The sequence below is a fragment of the Oryctolagus cuniculus genome, chromosome 6 (genome assembly GCF_051225735.1).
Source record: "Oryctolagus cuniculus isolate XC-2025 breed Fujian yellow rabbit chromosome 6, ASM5122573v1, whole genome shotgun sequence".
In the NCBI taxonomy this organism is placed as follows: Eukaryota; Metazoa; Chordata; class Mammalia; order Lagomorpha; family Leporidae; genus Oryctolagus; species Oryctolagus cuniculus.
In genome coordinates this window covers 48,284,263-48,299,034 of record NC_142872.1, presented here as the reverse complement: position 1 = coordinate 48,299,034, position 14,772 = coordinate 48,284,263, and the positions used below count along the sequence as shown (strand labels likewise).

The 14,772-nt window shown below is 43.0% G+C and overlaps 1 protein-coding gene across 4 annotated transcripts in view; it reads right to left on the bottom strand.

Annotated features, from left to right (window-relative positions):
* The window catches only part of TTC1 (tetratricopeptide repeat domain 1), a 106,146-nt gene that overhangs the window by 35,984 nt on the left and 55,390 nt on the right, over positions 1-14,772 (bottom strand). For 3 of the 4 annotated variants that reach the window (XM_089335020.1, XM_002710348.6, XM_089335023.1), the window contains exons 3-4: positions 3,806-3,866; positions 1,675-1,787 (exon numbers count right to left, since the gene is read on the bottom strand). The exons of the other annotated variant lie outside the window; for it this stretch is intronic. In XM_089335020.1, the coding sequence (XP_089191146.1) occupies positions 1,675-1,787; positions 3,806-3,866 (174 nt within the window). The remainder of the gene's footprint in view (positions 1-1,674; positions 1,788-3,805; positions 3,867-14,772) is intronic. 4 annotated transcript variants of the gene reach the window in all.

Sequence of the window (14,772 nt, the reverse complement as noted above, 5' to 3'; positions counted from 1 at the left end):
ACTTTGCTAGCTAGACCTGAGGCAGAAACTCAGCGCTAATACTCATTTGCTTTTTTCTCCCTCCAGATATAAAACGTGAAGTTTGGTTGGGGCATTCAGGGATGCTGAGTCTGCAAACCTGCCTTTCAGAAATTCTTAAAGCAGTTAACTCATCACATCCCTGCAAAGTCCCAAATAAGCTCCTTAAATTGACATAGGGCACTAATCCTGGAAGTTTTCAAGTCTCTATCTTCAATAAACAAAACTACCCTTAGCACAATGAACAGTCCATGAGCAATGCTCTTTTGAGTTCTCCTTGGATGTGACAAAAGACTAGCAAGAACTTATATTTGTCTAACTCAAGAACAGGTCTATTATGCTAGTCCCCAAACCTGAAACTATCAACAACTTGGGCAATTGCAGAAACAAAAAATCCTAAATTCCAGAAGCTAGAGGCATATGGTACATTTTCTCTGACAATGAATTGTAAACTTGATCCCAAACAACAAGGTCCAGAGTCTGAGAATGTGGCAAGATGGAGAAGCAAATGCAACAGCTCACAATTTTCCACCTGTGTCAAAACTGTTAACTATGAATTCCATTAGCTGTAGACTACATTAATGAATACTGTTTTAAATTCATGTAAAACAACTGTTCTATTTTCCCTAATACAAAATGCTCATTCACACATTCTGTAAAATTATTTTTCTCATATCATGAAACACTTCAAAAATATTTCACTTTAAAGATTGAATCCAATAATACCTAAGTCACAGTTAAAAGAAAACCACAAATGTTTTTGCATGTCTAAGCATGCAAGTACACACCCAACCTCCTGCTTTTTTAAAAAACTCATTGGTAGAGGCACTGGAGAATTCCAGGCAGTATCAAAGAGAAAGAGACAGAGACACCCGATCTAAACCAGTATCAAAAAACCACTTCACCCAATCTTGAGCCAGCTTCATAGCTGCTTAGAGGAAGGTTAAATAGCTTACTCTTTGCATTCTAGATTAAGTAGCTATAAGTAAACACGAGGTACTTAAAACTTTTATCATTTTAATCTAGTAAGACTTTGTTGACTTGGAAAAATCAGACAAGTCGGCAATAAATCTAACCCTTAATAACAATATGGCATAAAACAAATGCATTTGCACGATCACCCACTTCACATTCTATACCATATTCTCTATCCTATGGAAATACAAAATGCTGTGAACTTTCCCTGACATCTGTTTTGCATTTAAGGATACCTTTCATCTCAGGGGCAATATTTAACAGAAAAACCAGAACCTTAGGAACAAGCATCTGTAAGTCTACAGTTTTGTTCAGTGTTTCCCTGTGCCTTTATCTAGAATTCCAGAAGCCTAAAATAAGCAGCTGCAGCTATTTTGAGAAATGCACTACTTGGCTCCTTGCTCATTAATCTATCCCAGTTTAGTGGAAACTTGGAGCCTTCCTTCCTTGAACATATTCACTCAGCTACTATAGTGGGGACCAGTAATAGTAATTTCACTCAAGTTTTTCAAAATGTTTTTCTGTCTTGCGCATGTCCTTTGCATCAGGGAAATAAATACATGGTCAGGAAAAGGTGGTTAGTAACCTGAAGACCCTGCACTAGTTTTCGGAAAGAAACTATCCTTCTGAAACAGTTCAAGTTCACATGCTTCTTAAAAAGAAAAGGTCAAACATTCATACCTGTTTCATCCTTGCCGCAGCTCTATTTGAAAACAGAATAGACCTGTCTTTCTGGAAGCAGGATGGGCACATCTGAAGGGCTTGACTATATGAGCTTTCAGCTTCTATATAATCTGAGGATGACAAGGTAAAGGGTGAGCAGTCAATCTGACTTAATTCCTGACACTACTATATTCCATAGGATCTCAGTATGCATCACTTTCCATTCATAGGACAAAGATTTCAAACAAAAAGTATTACAGTCTATTAAGTTTGGGGCAGTAAAAATCATCCCCCCCCCTTTCCTTTCCCTTTAAAGAAATAGTGCTTGCTTGTGCCAGTCTCATGAAGTAAGGCTGGTGAACTGACAGCTAACTATGCTGTCAGTGAAGACAGCTCAGTGCTCGAGAGTTTGCATGCCACAGATATTCAGCTCACCTTTGCCTTAGCATTCTAGAAAGGAGCTTCCCAAGGAAGTTTAGGAATTGGACAGATGCGAAAGACTGAAGTCTGAGATCTGCAGTTGGTATTTAACCTAGCAATTGAGATGCATGCATCCCATATTAAAATACTGGGTTTCAATACCTGACTCCAGTTTTCACTAAGGCAGACGGTGGGCGGCAATGGTGGTGGCTGAAGTCATTGGGTTCCTGCCACTCACGTAGGAGATCAGGGTTGGGTTTCCAGCTCCCAGCTTTGACCTGGCCCAGCCCAGGCCATTGTAGGCATTTGGGAAGTGAATAAGCAGACAGGAGTTCTGTCATTTTCCCTCTTAACTCTCTGCCATTCAAACTTAAAAAAAAAAAGTCTTAGATCCATGACCTGGGCAAATTCTGTGTATGTACTTTCATTAAAATTACTGTGCTTTCATATAGTCAACTTGACTGAAATGGTATCTGTGAAATATCTGCAGAGACATTTTACAGACCTAACAGCATCAATGTAAAAATCAAAACTTAGCTAAAAACTTTGAAACAGAAAATGCTGATAAAATCTATGTATTCTTCATAATATGCAGAACTATACTCAGAGAAAATGCCTGTGATTCTTTTCTCAGTTTTGAAATATTTAATACTAACACAAAAAGAGATATGCTGTCAAATTTGGAACTACAAGGCTTTATTACATAAAGAATACCTATATCTGCTAAATCAGGATATAACAAAGGCAATGTAAAACTGCAAAATAACTAGGAGATAATTCTAACACTCATAGATTTATTTAAAGGCATGGCTTTTTAATTTAATTAATTTATTTGAAAGGAGGAGAGAGGAAGAGACGGGGAGAGGAACGGAGAATGAGCTCCCATCTGCTAGTTTACTCCTGCAAATCCCCCAGCTGCTGGGGCTGGGCCACACCAAAGTCAGGAGGCAGGAACTCAACCTATGTCTTCCATATGAGTGGCAGGGACTCAGCTTCTTGAGCTATCACTTAATGCCTACCAGGGTGTGTGTTAGCAGGAAGCTGGAATCAGGAGTGGAGTCGGGACTGGTACCTAGGTACTCTGCTATGAAATGCAGGCATCTTAACCGCTGTGCCAACCATCCTCCCCACTCCTATATCCCTTCTGAAGCATATACATTTTGAGACGTGACAAAAAGATGTTAGAAGATCAAATAGTTTCCCTTCGATTATTGCGATGAACCTCAACTTACTCCTAACCAACTGTAGGAAATGTAGAGGGGATGAAAAACATCTGTCTACCTAAGGCATCCAAAGAAAAAGGCACAGGAAAAAGCAATCAGAGAACGAGTAAAGGACTTCCCTAGGTCTTGCTGCAGCCATGAGGCCTGTTTTCACACAGCACTGTACCAAGTGAGGATTGCCGACTCCGCTTTACAGGAGTACAGCAAACAACCAACCTTTTAACATTCAAGGATAGTGTTTTCACAAGGCAATAGCTTAAGAGTTTACCTTGATTTCTGCATTAATAATGGATTATAGAAAAGACAAACTTTGGCTGGTCAAAGTCAGCTGAGAAATATTTGGACATGGTAATTGAAAAAGACTCCAAGAAGCTGGGAAGCAATACTGTGTCATGAACAGTTTAGGCCTGCTAGCTGTTTCCAAATGTTCTTTGGTGTTTGTTGAGACTCTAAAAACAGGTTGAAGAGTCAAGGTAACCAGCCATCAGTGCTAAGCAGAATCTTACCTCCTTTCTTAAACTGTTCATTTCCCTCCTCCTTTAATCTAGTGCTCTCTTCTCTTCTTCTCTGAAACAGATCAAAGAATTAGATAATTTCTCACAGTATTATCAAAGGTGAACAAAAAGTTCAGCTTTCTTATCACAGAAGTGTATTTAACTGGTAGCAACTTGATTTTTTTTTTTTTTTTAAGTTTGTTTTCAGAGGCCAGAGTTGTGGCATAGCAATGCTGGCATCCCATATGGGTTCCTGTTTGAATTCTGGTGGCTCCACTTCCAATCCAGATCACTGGATGCGCCTGGGAAAGCATAACATGGCCCAAGTGCTGCTTGAGCCCCTGCCCCCACTTGAGAGATTCAGATGAAGCTCCTAGTTCTTGCCTTTGGCCTGGCCCAGGCCCAGGCCCAGTTATTGCAGCCATTTGGGAGTGAACTGTTGGATGGAAGATCTCTCTCTGTCTCTCTTTCTAACTCTGCCTTTCAAATAAATAAAAATAAATCTTAAAAAATAAAGTTTGTTTCCATCTATTTGAAAGACAAAGTGACAAAGGGAGAGATCATCTATCTGCTGGTTCATACTCCAAATGCCTGCAACAGCCGGTGCTAGGGCAGGCCCAAGCCAGTAGCTAGAAGCCAAAAAGTCCATCCAGGTTGCAGCCTCTGAGTTATAGGGCTCCAAGCACTTGAGCCATCATCTGATGCCTACTGGGTGTGCATTAGCAGGAAGTGGTTCAAAAGAAGAGTGGCCAGGACTTGAACTGGCACTTCAATATGGGATGTAGGCATCCCAAATAACAGTTTAACCCACTGCGCCACAAAACCCACTCCACAACTCAACTTCTGAGAACTAAGTCATTTTTACTTAAACTTTAAGAATAGTAATAGGAGAAAAAAAAAAAAAGGTCATCTGGCTAATCATCAATTGTACTCTTGATGTTTAAGTCACAAAACTTAAGTTTTCTTAGTCATATCCTTTATTCCCTATGTTCCTATCATTTGCATGGAATGGTAATTTCAGCATCATTTAATGTCTGTTTGTTCAAAAGTGAAACTAAGCAAGATACCAGTGTATATTCAAGTTCTGACTTTACTGCTTGTTAGCAGCATGATTATGGACAAGTTTCAGAATCATTCTGGGCTTTAGCTTCTTCATATAACTTCATTAACACTTTTATGGATTAATGTTTAATAAGCTAATGTGATAATGTAAGCAAAACAATATAAGGACTAGCAAATGAGGGCTAAGTAAATTATTTTTTTTTCCTGTGAGATAAGTAATTTAATAGTTATTTAGCGGTCGGTGCCACGGCTCACTAGGCTAATCCTCCGCCTTGCGGCGCCGGCACACCGGGTTCTAGTCCCGGTCGAGGCGCCGGATTCTGTCCTGGTTGCCCCTCTTCCAGGCCAGCTCTCTGCTGTGGCCAGGGAGTGCAGTGGAGGATGGCCCAAGTCCTTGGGCCCTGCACCTGCATGGGAGACCAGGAGAAGCACCTGGCTCCTGCCATCGGATCAGCGCAGTGCGCCAGCCACAGTGCGCCGGCTGCGGCGGCCATTGGAGGGTGAACCAACGGCAAAGGAAGACCTTTCTCTCTGTCTCTCTCTCTCTCACTGTCCACTCTGCCTGTCAAAAAAATAAAATAAAAAAAATTTTAAAAAAATAGTTATTTAGCTAGATCTGTGATCTGTGGTCTGTTTTATGAAGGAGACAGACCATATGTTGAGCAGAGCACACTGTGTAGATACGCCTTGTCTTCAGGGTCAGGGCAGTATAATGTTAGCAGGTCCAGAAAGGAAAATCTGAGGAAACGTAGACATTTATCACTCTTTTCTTCGCTTCTTCTAACAACTCAGAAATTTATCCAGATGGCCAAATAGCCAACAAGCACAGTGCAAGCCAGGAAGAATCCTGCAAAGCAAGAGATCTATGCCAAGTCTGTGCATTTTCTTCCTGGAACATTTTATTTATTTTTTAAAAATATTTATTTATTCATTTGAAAGTCAGAGTTACAGAGAGGCAGAGGTAGAGAGAAGGAGGTCTTCTATCTGCTGGTTCATTCCCAAGATGGCTGCAACGGCTGGAGCTGCGGGCCAATCCAAAGCCAGGAGCTTCTTCTGGGTCTCCCACATGGGTGCAGGGGCCCAAGCACAAGGGCCATCTTCTATTGCTTTTCCAGGCTGTAGCAGAGAGCTGGATTGGAAGTGGAGCAGCTGGGACTTGAACCAGCACCTATATGAGATGCCAGCACTGCAGGCAGCAGCTTTACCTACTATGCCACAGCGCTGGCCCCTCCAGGAACATTTTAAGAACATGGCTGGCACAAGTCAAACTGGAAGAAGTGCCTGCAGCTTGCAAGCCACCTTTTGAAAGCAGTTTTTAAACGGCCCCCCAACATTTCTTTTTTGATTCTTAAAGTTTTTGATGAAATCAAAACTTCAAAGGGATGAAATATAGTTAGCAGGGTATTTTATGCACAAGAAATTTGTGGAGGCTTAATAATTGGTACTCTTACGATAAAGAACAAAAGTAAAAATATTTTCCTAAAGATCTTCAAATATGTCACTAATGAGACCAGGGTGTTTCCCAAATGCCTTATTAATATTCTTTAGATGAACCAGAGTACTTGATGAATCTGAGTAAAGAAATTAAGGGGCTGGCGCTGTGGCATAGCGAGTAAAGCTGCTGCCTGCAGTGCCAGGATCCAATATGGACGCCGGTTCGAGTCCTGGCTGCTCCACTTCTGATCCAGCTCTCTGCTTTGGCCTAGGAAAGCAGTAGAGTATGGCCCAAGTCCTTGGGTCCCTGTACCCGTGTGGGAGACCTGGAAGAAGCTCCTGGTTCCTGGTTTTGGATTGGCACGGCTCCAGCCGTTGCAGGCGGTTGGGGAGTGAACCAGTGGATGGAAGACCTCTCTGTCTCTCTCTGCCTCTCCTCTGTCTGTAACTCTGACTTTCAAATAAATAAATAAATATTAAAAAAAAGAAATTAAAAAGTAGATATAAACTAAACCTACATTTTATGGTATCTACTACTATAAGCCAGATACACAGTAATACAATAATTCATTTTATGATACAACTCATCTAACAAAGGGGCTAATCTAAGGGAATACCAAAAAAATGAAACAAGTAGTGGTGGGAATAAAAATGTAAGAACATGTTCATATTAGCACAATAAAGATTTAGATATAATGTCTGCTATTATACTGGTTAGTTTTTAGTTTCAAGCAAAACACTATCTTTTAAAATAATTATATATTGGAAAATCAGAAAGATATATAAACATATAGATAGAGCTAGCATTGACTGTTTCACTCCCCCAAATAACTGCAACAGCTGAGGCTGGGCTATGGCTAAAGCCAACCAAGTCTACCGTGAGGGTGGAAGGACCCAATTACTTGAACCATCAATTCTGCTTCCTAGGGTCTGAATTAGTAGGAAGCTGGAATCAAAGATAGCTACTCTGATATGGGATTGCTGTGCTGCCTTATTTTTTTTTAAAAGATGTATTTATTTATTCAAAAGGCAGATAAAGAAGGGAGGAAGGGAGAAGGGGGTGGAGAAAGATAGAGGGAGGGAAGTAGGGAGGGTGGCAGGGGGGGAGGGAGGGAGAAACAAAGATCTTCCATTCACTGGTTCACTCCTTAAATGGCTGCAAGAGCCAGGGCTGGACCAGGCCAGAGCTAAGAGCCAGGAACTTCATCCAGGTCTCCCACGTGGGTGCAGGGGCCCAAAGTGAAGAAGCTAGGACTAGAACTGGGGTCTATATAGGATGCTGGCACTGTAGGCGGAGGCTTAACCTTTTATGCCACAGCAGCAGCCCCGGATTGTCATGTCTTAACCACCATCTTAACCACTATGCTCAATGCCTGCCCCCAAGACTATCTTAAGTGAAAATATTTACCAGGTACATTTACTGGAAAGATATTGGGGGCTCACAGAATCAAAAGGAGGTTTAGAGAACAGTCTTAGTTAGCCTAGGGTGATTACTGACGTCATAAATAAGAGTGTCAACTGTTAAATCAACAGGCGTCACTGTGCACTTACTCCCCATGTGGGACCTCTGTCCTTAATGTGTTGTACTATGGGAATTAACGGTAAAACTAGTATTCAAACAGTACTTTATACTTTGTGTGTCTGTGTGAGTGCAATCCGTTGAAATCTTTACTTAGTATATACTAAGTTGATCTTCTGTATATAAAGATAATTAAAAATGAATCTCAATAAAGAATGGGATGGGAGAGGGAATAGGAAGTGGGATGGTTTGCAGTGGGAGGGAGGTTATGGGGGGAAAATTGCTATAAAAAGAAAATAAATGTGTTAATAAAGCCAAAACCCACAGCAGAAAAAAAAAAGGCACAGAAAACAAATATAGAATTCAAGCCAGCTCTGTTAAGTCAAGAAGCAGAAAGCACAATCATCTTTTCATGAAACAGTCTGGCCAGGATAAGTTTGCAATGACAGCAAATAAATTCTACGTATTCCCTTATCTTTGCCTCACTTGATCTATAGTCAAAGGTCACGGCTGGAAGCATCCACTAATCCAAGTATAGGCCACATGCTTTGGCTGTTAAGAGAATGGTGGGACATGAGACATGGTGTACAGTCGCTAAACAAAAATACAACACAAGAAGAGGGGCTGGACATTGGAGAGCCACGAAAAGTACAAAACAAATCCAGTTAACAGTTATTTAAAAACCAGAAATCCTTTAAAGAAGAGTAATTAACCAGGTGACTAGAGTTTAATGTCTGTCCTTTAAGAACCTGCACCATCTTCTGCTTTCACTCTAATCTCAGGCCACTTTCTTATCCATACTCTGGTTTACATAGCCAATTCAACAGCACTGTTCTAGAAACACAGATGAATCACTCCAAAAGACCAAGCTCTTGTGAAGTGTATGTGCATGTGTGTTTTAGGAAATCAATCATTCTTGGTTAAATTTTACCATCATGATTCTAATGGGCAGAGCCTAGATCCAAGGTATACCTAAAGAGGAATTATGGATAAAGGCCAGAGAAAAGGTCATCATGTCTCTGCAATTAGCAGGAATAAATGCTCAACTAGCAAAGAGAACTCTAGAACACAATTCTGAGGTCAATCACAAAGGCACTTCAAAAGCTTACAGAAAAATGGAACTAAAAGATAAGCTTATTTTGGTTCAAAAAATTGAAATCCATGCACAGTTTTTTTATAACACACATTTTCTATGAATTTCTGAAGTACCCTCATATTCTAAGGAAGGTATTTTACTGTTTTGGCTGTTAAATCACAACAATTACCCATAAAGGAGTAAACATTGCAAAAGAGCTACTGCTTCCCTCTCCACAGATTCTGTAAATTGAGGATTAATGCAATTATCAACATCATGGAGAACATCTCCTTGGAAACAGCTAAAAATAGTACGTTCGGAGAAAGCTGAACCGTCTCGCAGCTGTGCCAAGAGACTAACTTAATTTCAGTACAAAGACTGGGGTTTATTCTGCTACGGAAACATACTCTCTCTAAAGAATGGCATGCATATTGTGTAATGTCACAGGAATCCAAGGACAGATTCTACACAGTGTATAGGTCTTAGCATGCTCAGTGCTGGGAACATCCGCATATACAGGCTCTGGTAGTACAGACATTCAGCAGCACTATCAGGTGCAAATCTTTTCCGGTTCTGTTCTATGAACAGAAGCTTCTAATGTGGTTAGGAGCCCTCTCGCACGCCTCCACAATGCCTTTCAACATATTCCAGAGAGGCCTCACAGAGAAACATCTGCTCTTCAATCACTTCCATGGAAATGGGAACCTAAGAAAGTTTAAAACGTTCTTTACTTAGTTCTTCTATCACTGAAAAGTCTAGAGGAAATAGTAACATTATTCTGCATTAAAAATTATCAAAGGAACTTCCAAGGAAAACCTCAAATCAAAAATGTCCTTAATGAATGGCCAAGATGAAGCCAGGAGCCAGGAATTCAATATAGTGGGTGGCAGAGACTCAACTACATGTGCACGTGCTATCACTGCTGCCTCCCTGGGTATACATTAGTAGGAAGCTGGAATTGGAATTGAAGCCAAAACTGCTACTCTGGCACTTTGATATGGGAGGCAGGTGTCCCAAGCAGCATCTTAACCACTGTGCCAAATGCCAGCTCTTAGGGTTTGTTTTAAATGACTACAACCAACTGCAAATTTCTAAGCTTGGCATTCATAATTCAGTAAAACCAACACCAGTATACCACTGTACTGCTTGCCATCTGCTGTCACATCCACTAGCTCTTTTTCTTTTCAAGACAATTCTGAGAAGCATGGAAGTCTTTTTACAGATGAGAAAGATGAAGAGTCAGCCATGTCTTGTTCTTTATTCTACATCACATTTTTATTTCAACCTGTCCAACCTTATCTCCCAGTATTACCCAACATGAGTTCTCCTTTCTAAGCAGTCTAATTATTGTCTCTGAAAACTTACCATATTTTCTTCACTCCATTTCTTTGCTTATACATTCCTACCCTGGAATGCCCTTCTAATGAACAACTCTTCCATCTCCTCCATGCAATTCTCCAAACCAAATTTTCCTTAGTGTAACACAAACAGTATCTCCTCCCAAAGGCTGCCTTTCACTTCCTTTCCCACATGATCCTTCTTTGAATGCAGGATGAACATATTGCCTGTAATTTGGGAACTCAGTTCTGCCTAACAAATTATTTCAAAGGAAATTATAAGGACAGTAAAAGCACTGAAAAAAGTTTGGAATGGTATTTAATGCTTAAATGGTTTCATGGGTCATTAAAAGCTGTACAGCCCTGATTTGGGCAAAAGGGGCTCCTGTGCCCCTTGCCCTCACACTCTCCAAATTGGACCCTTTGAGAATATACTCCAGGAACTCAGTTCCTCAGGATTTCCTACCCAAGTTCCTCAAGTCTTCTTCCAGGATTTGCACAGGTGCTTTACCTAGGTCTGTCCTTCTAAGGATGTATTTTGCTGCAGGTATACATAATATTCCAGGAGCAGTATTTTGTACTTTGCCTGCCTTAGACCTGGAATCTCGCCAAGGAGTTCAGGACCTTTTAGTGCAGAATGATTTTTTTTTTTTTTTTAAGACAGGCAAAGTGGACAGTGAAAGAGAGAGAGAAAGGTCTTCCTTTTGCCGTTGGTTCACCCTCCAGTGGCCGCCGCACCGCATCGATCCGAAGCCAGGAGTCAGGTGCCTCTCCTGGTCTCCCATGTGGGTGCAGGGCCCAAGGACTTGGGCCATCCTCCACTGCACTCCCAGGCCACAACAGAGAGCTGGACTGGAAGAGGAGCAACCGGGACAGAATCCGGCACTCCGACCGGGACTAGAACCCGGGGTGCCGGTGCCGCAGGTGGAGGATTAGCCTACTGAGCTGCAGCGCTGGCCGCAGAATGATATTTAGAAACCAAGCTCTAGGTGCTAGTGTGCTCACTGTTGCCAGGGTGTCACTCCTTCCAGGCATTCTCAGTGAAGAAAGAGTAAATATATCTTAAAACAAAATAAAGTTAAATCCAAAGAGTATGTATATGTATGTGTGTGTATACAAGTGAAATTTAACAACAGAGGATTCTTTCTCATTGCCCTGACAGTGAAGAGTCTTGTTTCCAGAACAGCATTCTATTTACTTGTTTGTTCTACCTACCTACAATAAGAGTTTCAAATTTACTACAAAAATATCACTACTAACAATGAACCTACTTTGTAAAGTTCAAAGTTTCATTGCAGTTTTTTCTGATTTCAATTTTTTTAAAAATATTTATTTATTAGAAAGGTAGAGACACAGAGAAAGAAGAGGGGGGCAGAGAGAGAGAATGTATCAATTTTTTTTTATTTAATAGAGATATAGACAGTGAGAGAGAGACAGAGAGAAAGGTCTTCCTTACGCTGGTTCACCCCCCAAATGGCCGCTACGGCTGGTGCTGTGCCGATCCAAAGCCAGGAGCCAGGAGCCAGGAGCCAGGTGCTTCTTCCTGGTCTCCCATGCGGGTGCAGGGGCCCAAGCACTTAGGCCATCCTCTACTGCCTTTCTGGGCCACAGCAGAGAGCTGGACTGGATGAGGAGCAACCAGGACTAGAACCAGTGCCCATATGGGATGCCGGTGCCACAGGTGGAGGATTAACCAAGTGAGCCATAACGCCGGCCCCAAGAATGTATCAATCTTCCATCTACTGGTTCACTCCTCAAATGTCCACAAAAGCCAAGGCTGGGCCAGGCCAAAGTTAGGAGCCAGGAGTTTCTTCCAAATCTCCCAAGTGGGTGCAGGGCCATCTTCTGCTGCTTTCCCGGGTGCATTGCCTGAGAGCTGGATGGGGAAGTGGAGTAGCCAGGACTCGACTGGGTGCCCGTATGGGATGCCGGCACTGCAAGTGGAGGCCTAACATTTCACATCAAGGCGCTGGCCCCTCTTTCTGATTTTAACTACAAGTGCAGTGTCCAAAATTACTGAATTATCTTCTCTGTGTAATCAATCTTCTATAACTATGTTGACTTAGCAACAATTTTTTTCAGAGAAGGAGGGGAGGAGAGATGGGGGAGAGAAAGAAGGAAGTGGGGTGGGGGACACAGGGAGTGGGAAGAGGGAGAAAAAGACAGAGGGAAGGAGAGAGGGAGAGAGAAAGGGAGATGGGGAGGGAGAGAGAGGGAGGAGGGAGAGGGAAGGAGGAGAGGGAACAAGGGAAGGAGGAGCAGGGAGAGAGACAGATATTGATAGATTCTATCTGCTGCTTCACTCCCCAAATGCCTGCAAGGGCCAGGACTGGGCCAGCCCAGGCCTCCCATGTGTGGCAGAATCCAATTACTTGAGCTCCCACTACTGCTTTCCATGATATACATTAGCAGGAAGCTGGACTTGGAGCCAGAGCAGGGAATCAAACATGGGCACTCGAATAAGAGAGGCAGGTATCACAACCACTAGGCTAACTTCCTGCTTCCTAGTAATCAAATTTTTTCTAAAACTTTTTTTTAAAGATTTATTTATTTGAATGTCAGAGTTACGGAGAGAGAGAGAGGGGGGGGGGGGGGAGGTCTTCCATCCAATGGTTCACTCCCCAATTGGCCACAACGGCCGGAGCTGTGCCCATCCAAAGCCAGGAGCTAGGAACTTTTTCCGGGTCTTCCACGCAGGTGCTGGGGCCCAAGTGTTTGGGCCATCTTCTACTGCTTTCCCAGGCCATAGCAGAGAGCTGGATCGGAAGTGGAGTAGCCAGGTCTCGAACCGGCACCCATATGGGATGCTGGCACTTCAGGCCAGGGTGTTAACCCATTGCGCCACAGCGCCAGCCTCAAAACATTTTATTTACCTGTTTGAAAGGTAGAGTTACGGACAGTGAGAAGGAGAGACAGAGAGAAAGGTCTTCCATTTGCTGGTTCACTCCCCAAATGGCCACAATGGCCAGAGTTGAGCTGATCTGAAGCCGGGAACCATGAGCTTCTTCTGGGTCTCCTACATGGGTGCAGGGGCCCAAGGACTTGGGCCATCTTCTACTGCTTTCCCAGGCCATAGCAGAGAGCTGGATTGGAAGTGGAGCAGCCAGGTCTTGAACTGGTGCCCATATGGGATGCTGGCGCAGCAAGCAGAGGATTAATCTACTGTGGCACAGCGCTGGCCCCTTAATGAATTTTAAGGTGCAATTTTTTTTCTTTACCTTTCTTATTTTTTGAACGTGTAAAATATGTACACAGTTCAACATTCACTACTGTGCTGTGGTGTAGTGGGTTAAGCTGTGGTCTGCACCCAATTTGGGTGCCAATTCAAGTCCTGGTTGCTCCACTTCCAATCCAGCTCCCTGCTAATGTGCCTGGGAAAGCAGTGGCAAATAGCCAAAGCGGTTGGGCCCCTGCATCCACATGGCTTCGGTCTGGCACAGCCTTGGCCACTATGGCCATTTGGGAATAAACCAGTGGACAGAGGATCTTTGTCTCTCTCCTTTCTCTCTCTTTGTAACTCTGCCTTTCAAATACATAAATCAATTTTTTTTAAAGAATGCCGGCTGTGGGTGCTGCGCTCACTAGGCTAATCCTCCGTCTGTGGCGCCGGCACACCGAGTTCTAGTCCCGGTCGGGGCGCTGGATTCTGTCCCGGTTGCTCCTCTTACTAATCCAGCTCTCTGCTGTGGCCCGGGAGTGCAGGAAGATGGCCCAGGTCCTTGGACCCTTCACCCGCATGGGAGACCAGGAGAAAGCACCTGGCTTCTGGTTTCGGATCAGCGCAGCATGCCGGTAACAACGCGCTGGCCGTAGCGGCCACTTGGTAGGGTGAACCAACGGAAAAAGGAAGACCTTTCTCTCTCTCTCTCTCTCTCACTGTCTAACTCTGCCTGACATAAATAAATAAATAAATAAATAAATAAATAAATAAAGGATGCAGGCTGTGGAAAGCCAGGAAACGGGGAGCCACATCAGCCATCTTTCCATCTTCCCTACATTCCCACCCTCATTCCAGCAGCTCACCCACCTTCTGTCTTCTCCCTCTGGTTCTGGTACGTATAAAGAGGGCCATGGCTCTGTGGGACACGTGGTAGCCCACAGTGACACCCAGAGAGCACTCCCCCAAAAATATTCATTACTATGTGGAGTTATTGACATGGTAAAGTGAGGAATTGGTCAAATACTCTTCCCTAAGAGTAACTCCAAAACTGGGCAAATTTTTAAGCATTAACCATTTTAGTACCCAGGAAACTGATCCAAATGCTTACAAAAAAACAATACTTATTTGTACTGAACTGAAGGAGAGAATCATAGAAATCTGCTGTGTACCTGTACACAGGGACTGTTCCCCTTCTTTCCCCATCATTCCATGTGGTAATTTTAACACAGCAAGGTAGGCTGTGAGTAACAAACCACTGTCACTGCTCGAGGATACTGATTTCAAACAGGAGGTGGAAGAGTCCCTGCCCAGTGGTGCTGTCATTCACAAGTAGCTATCTGAGCAGCAAACAAATGGGGAAGGTCATGGGTTTTACAAGGTCATAGTCCTTGG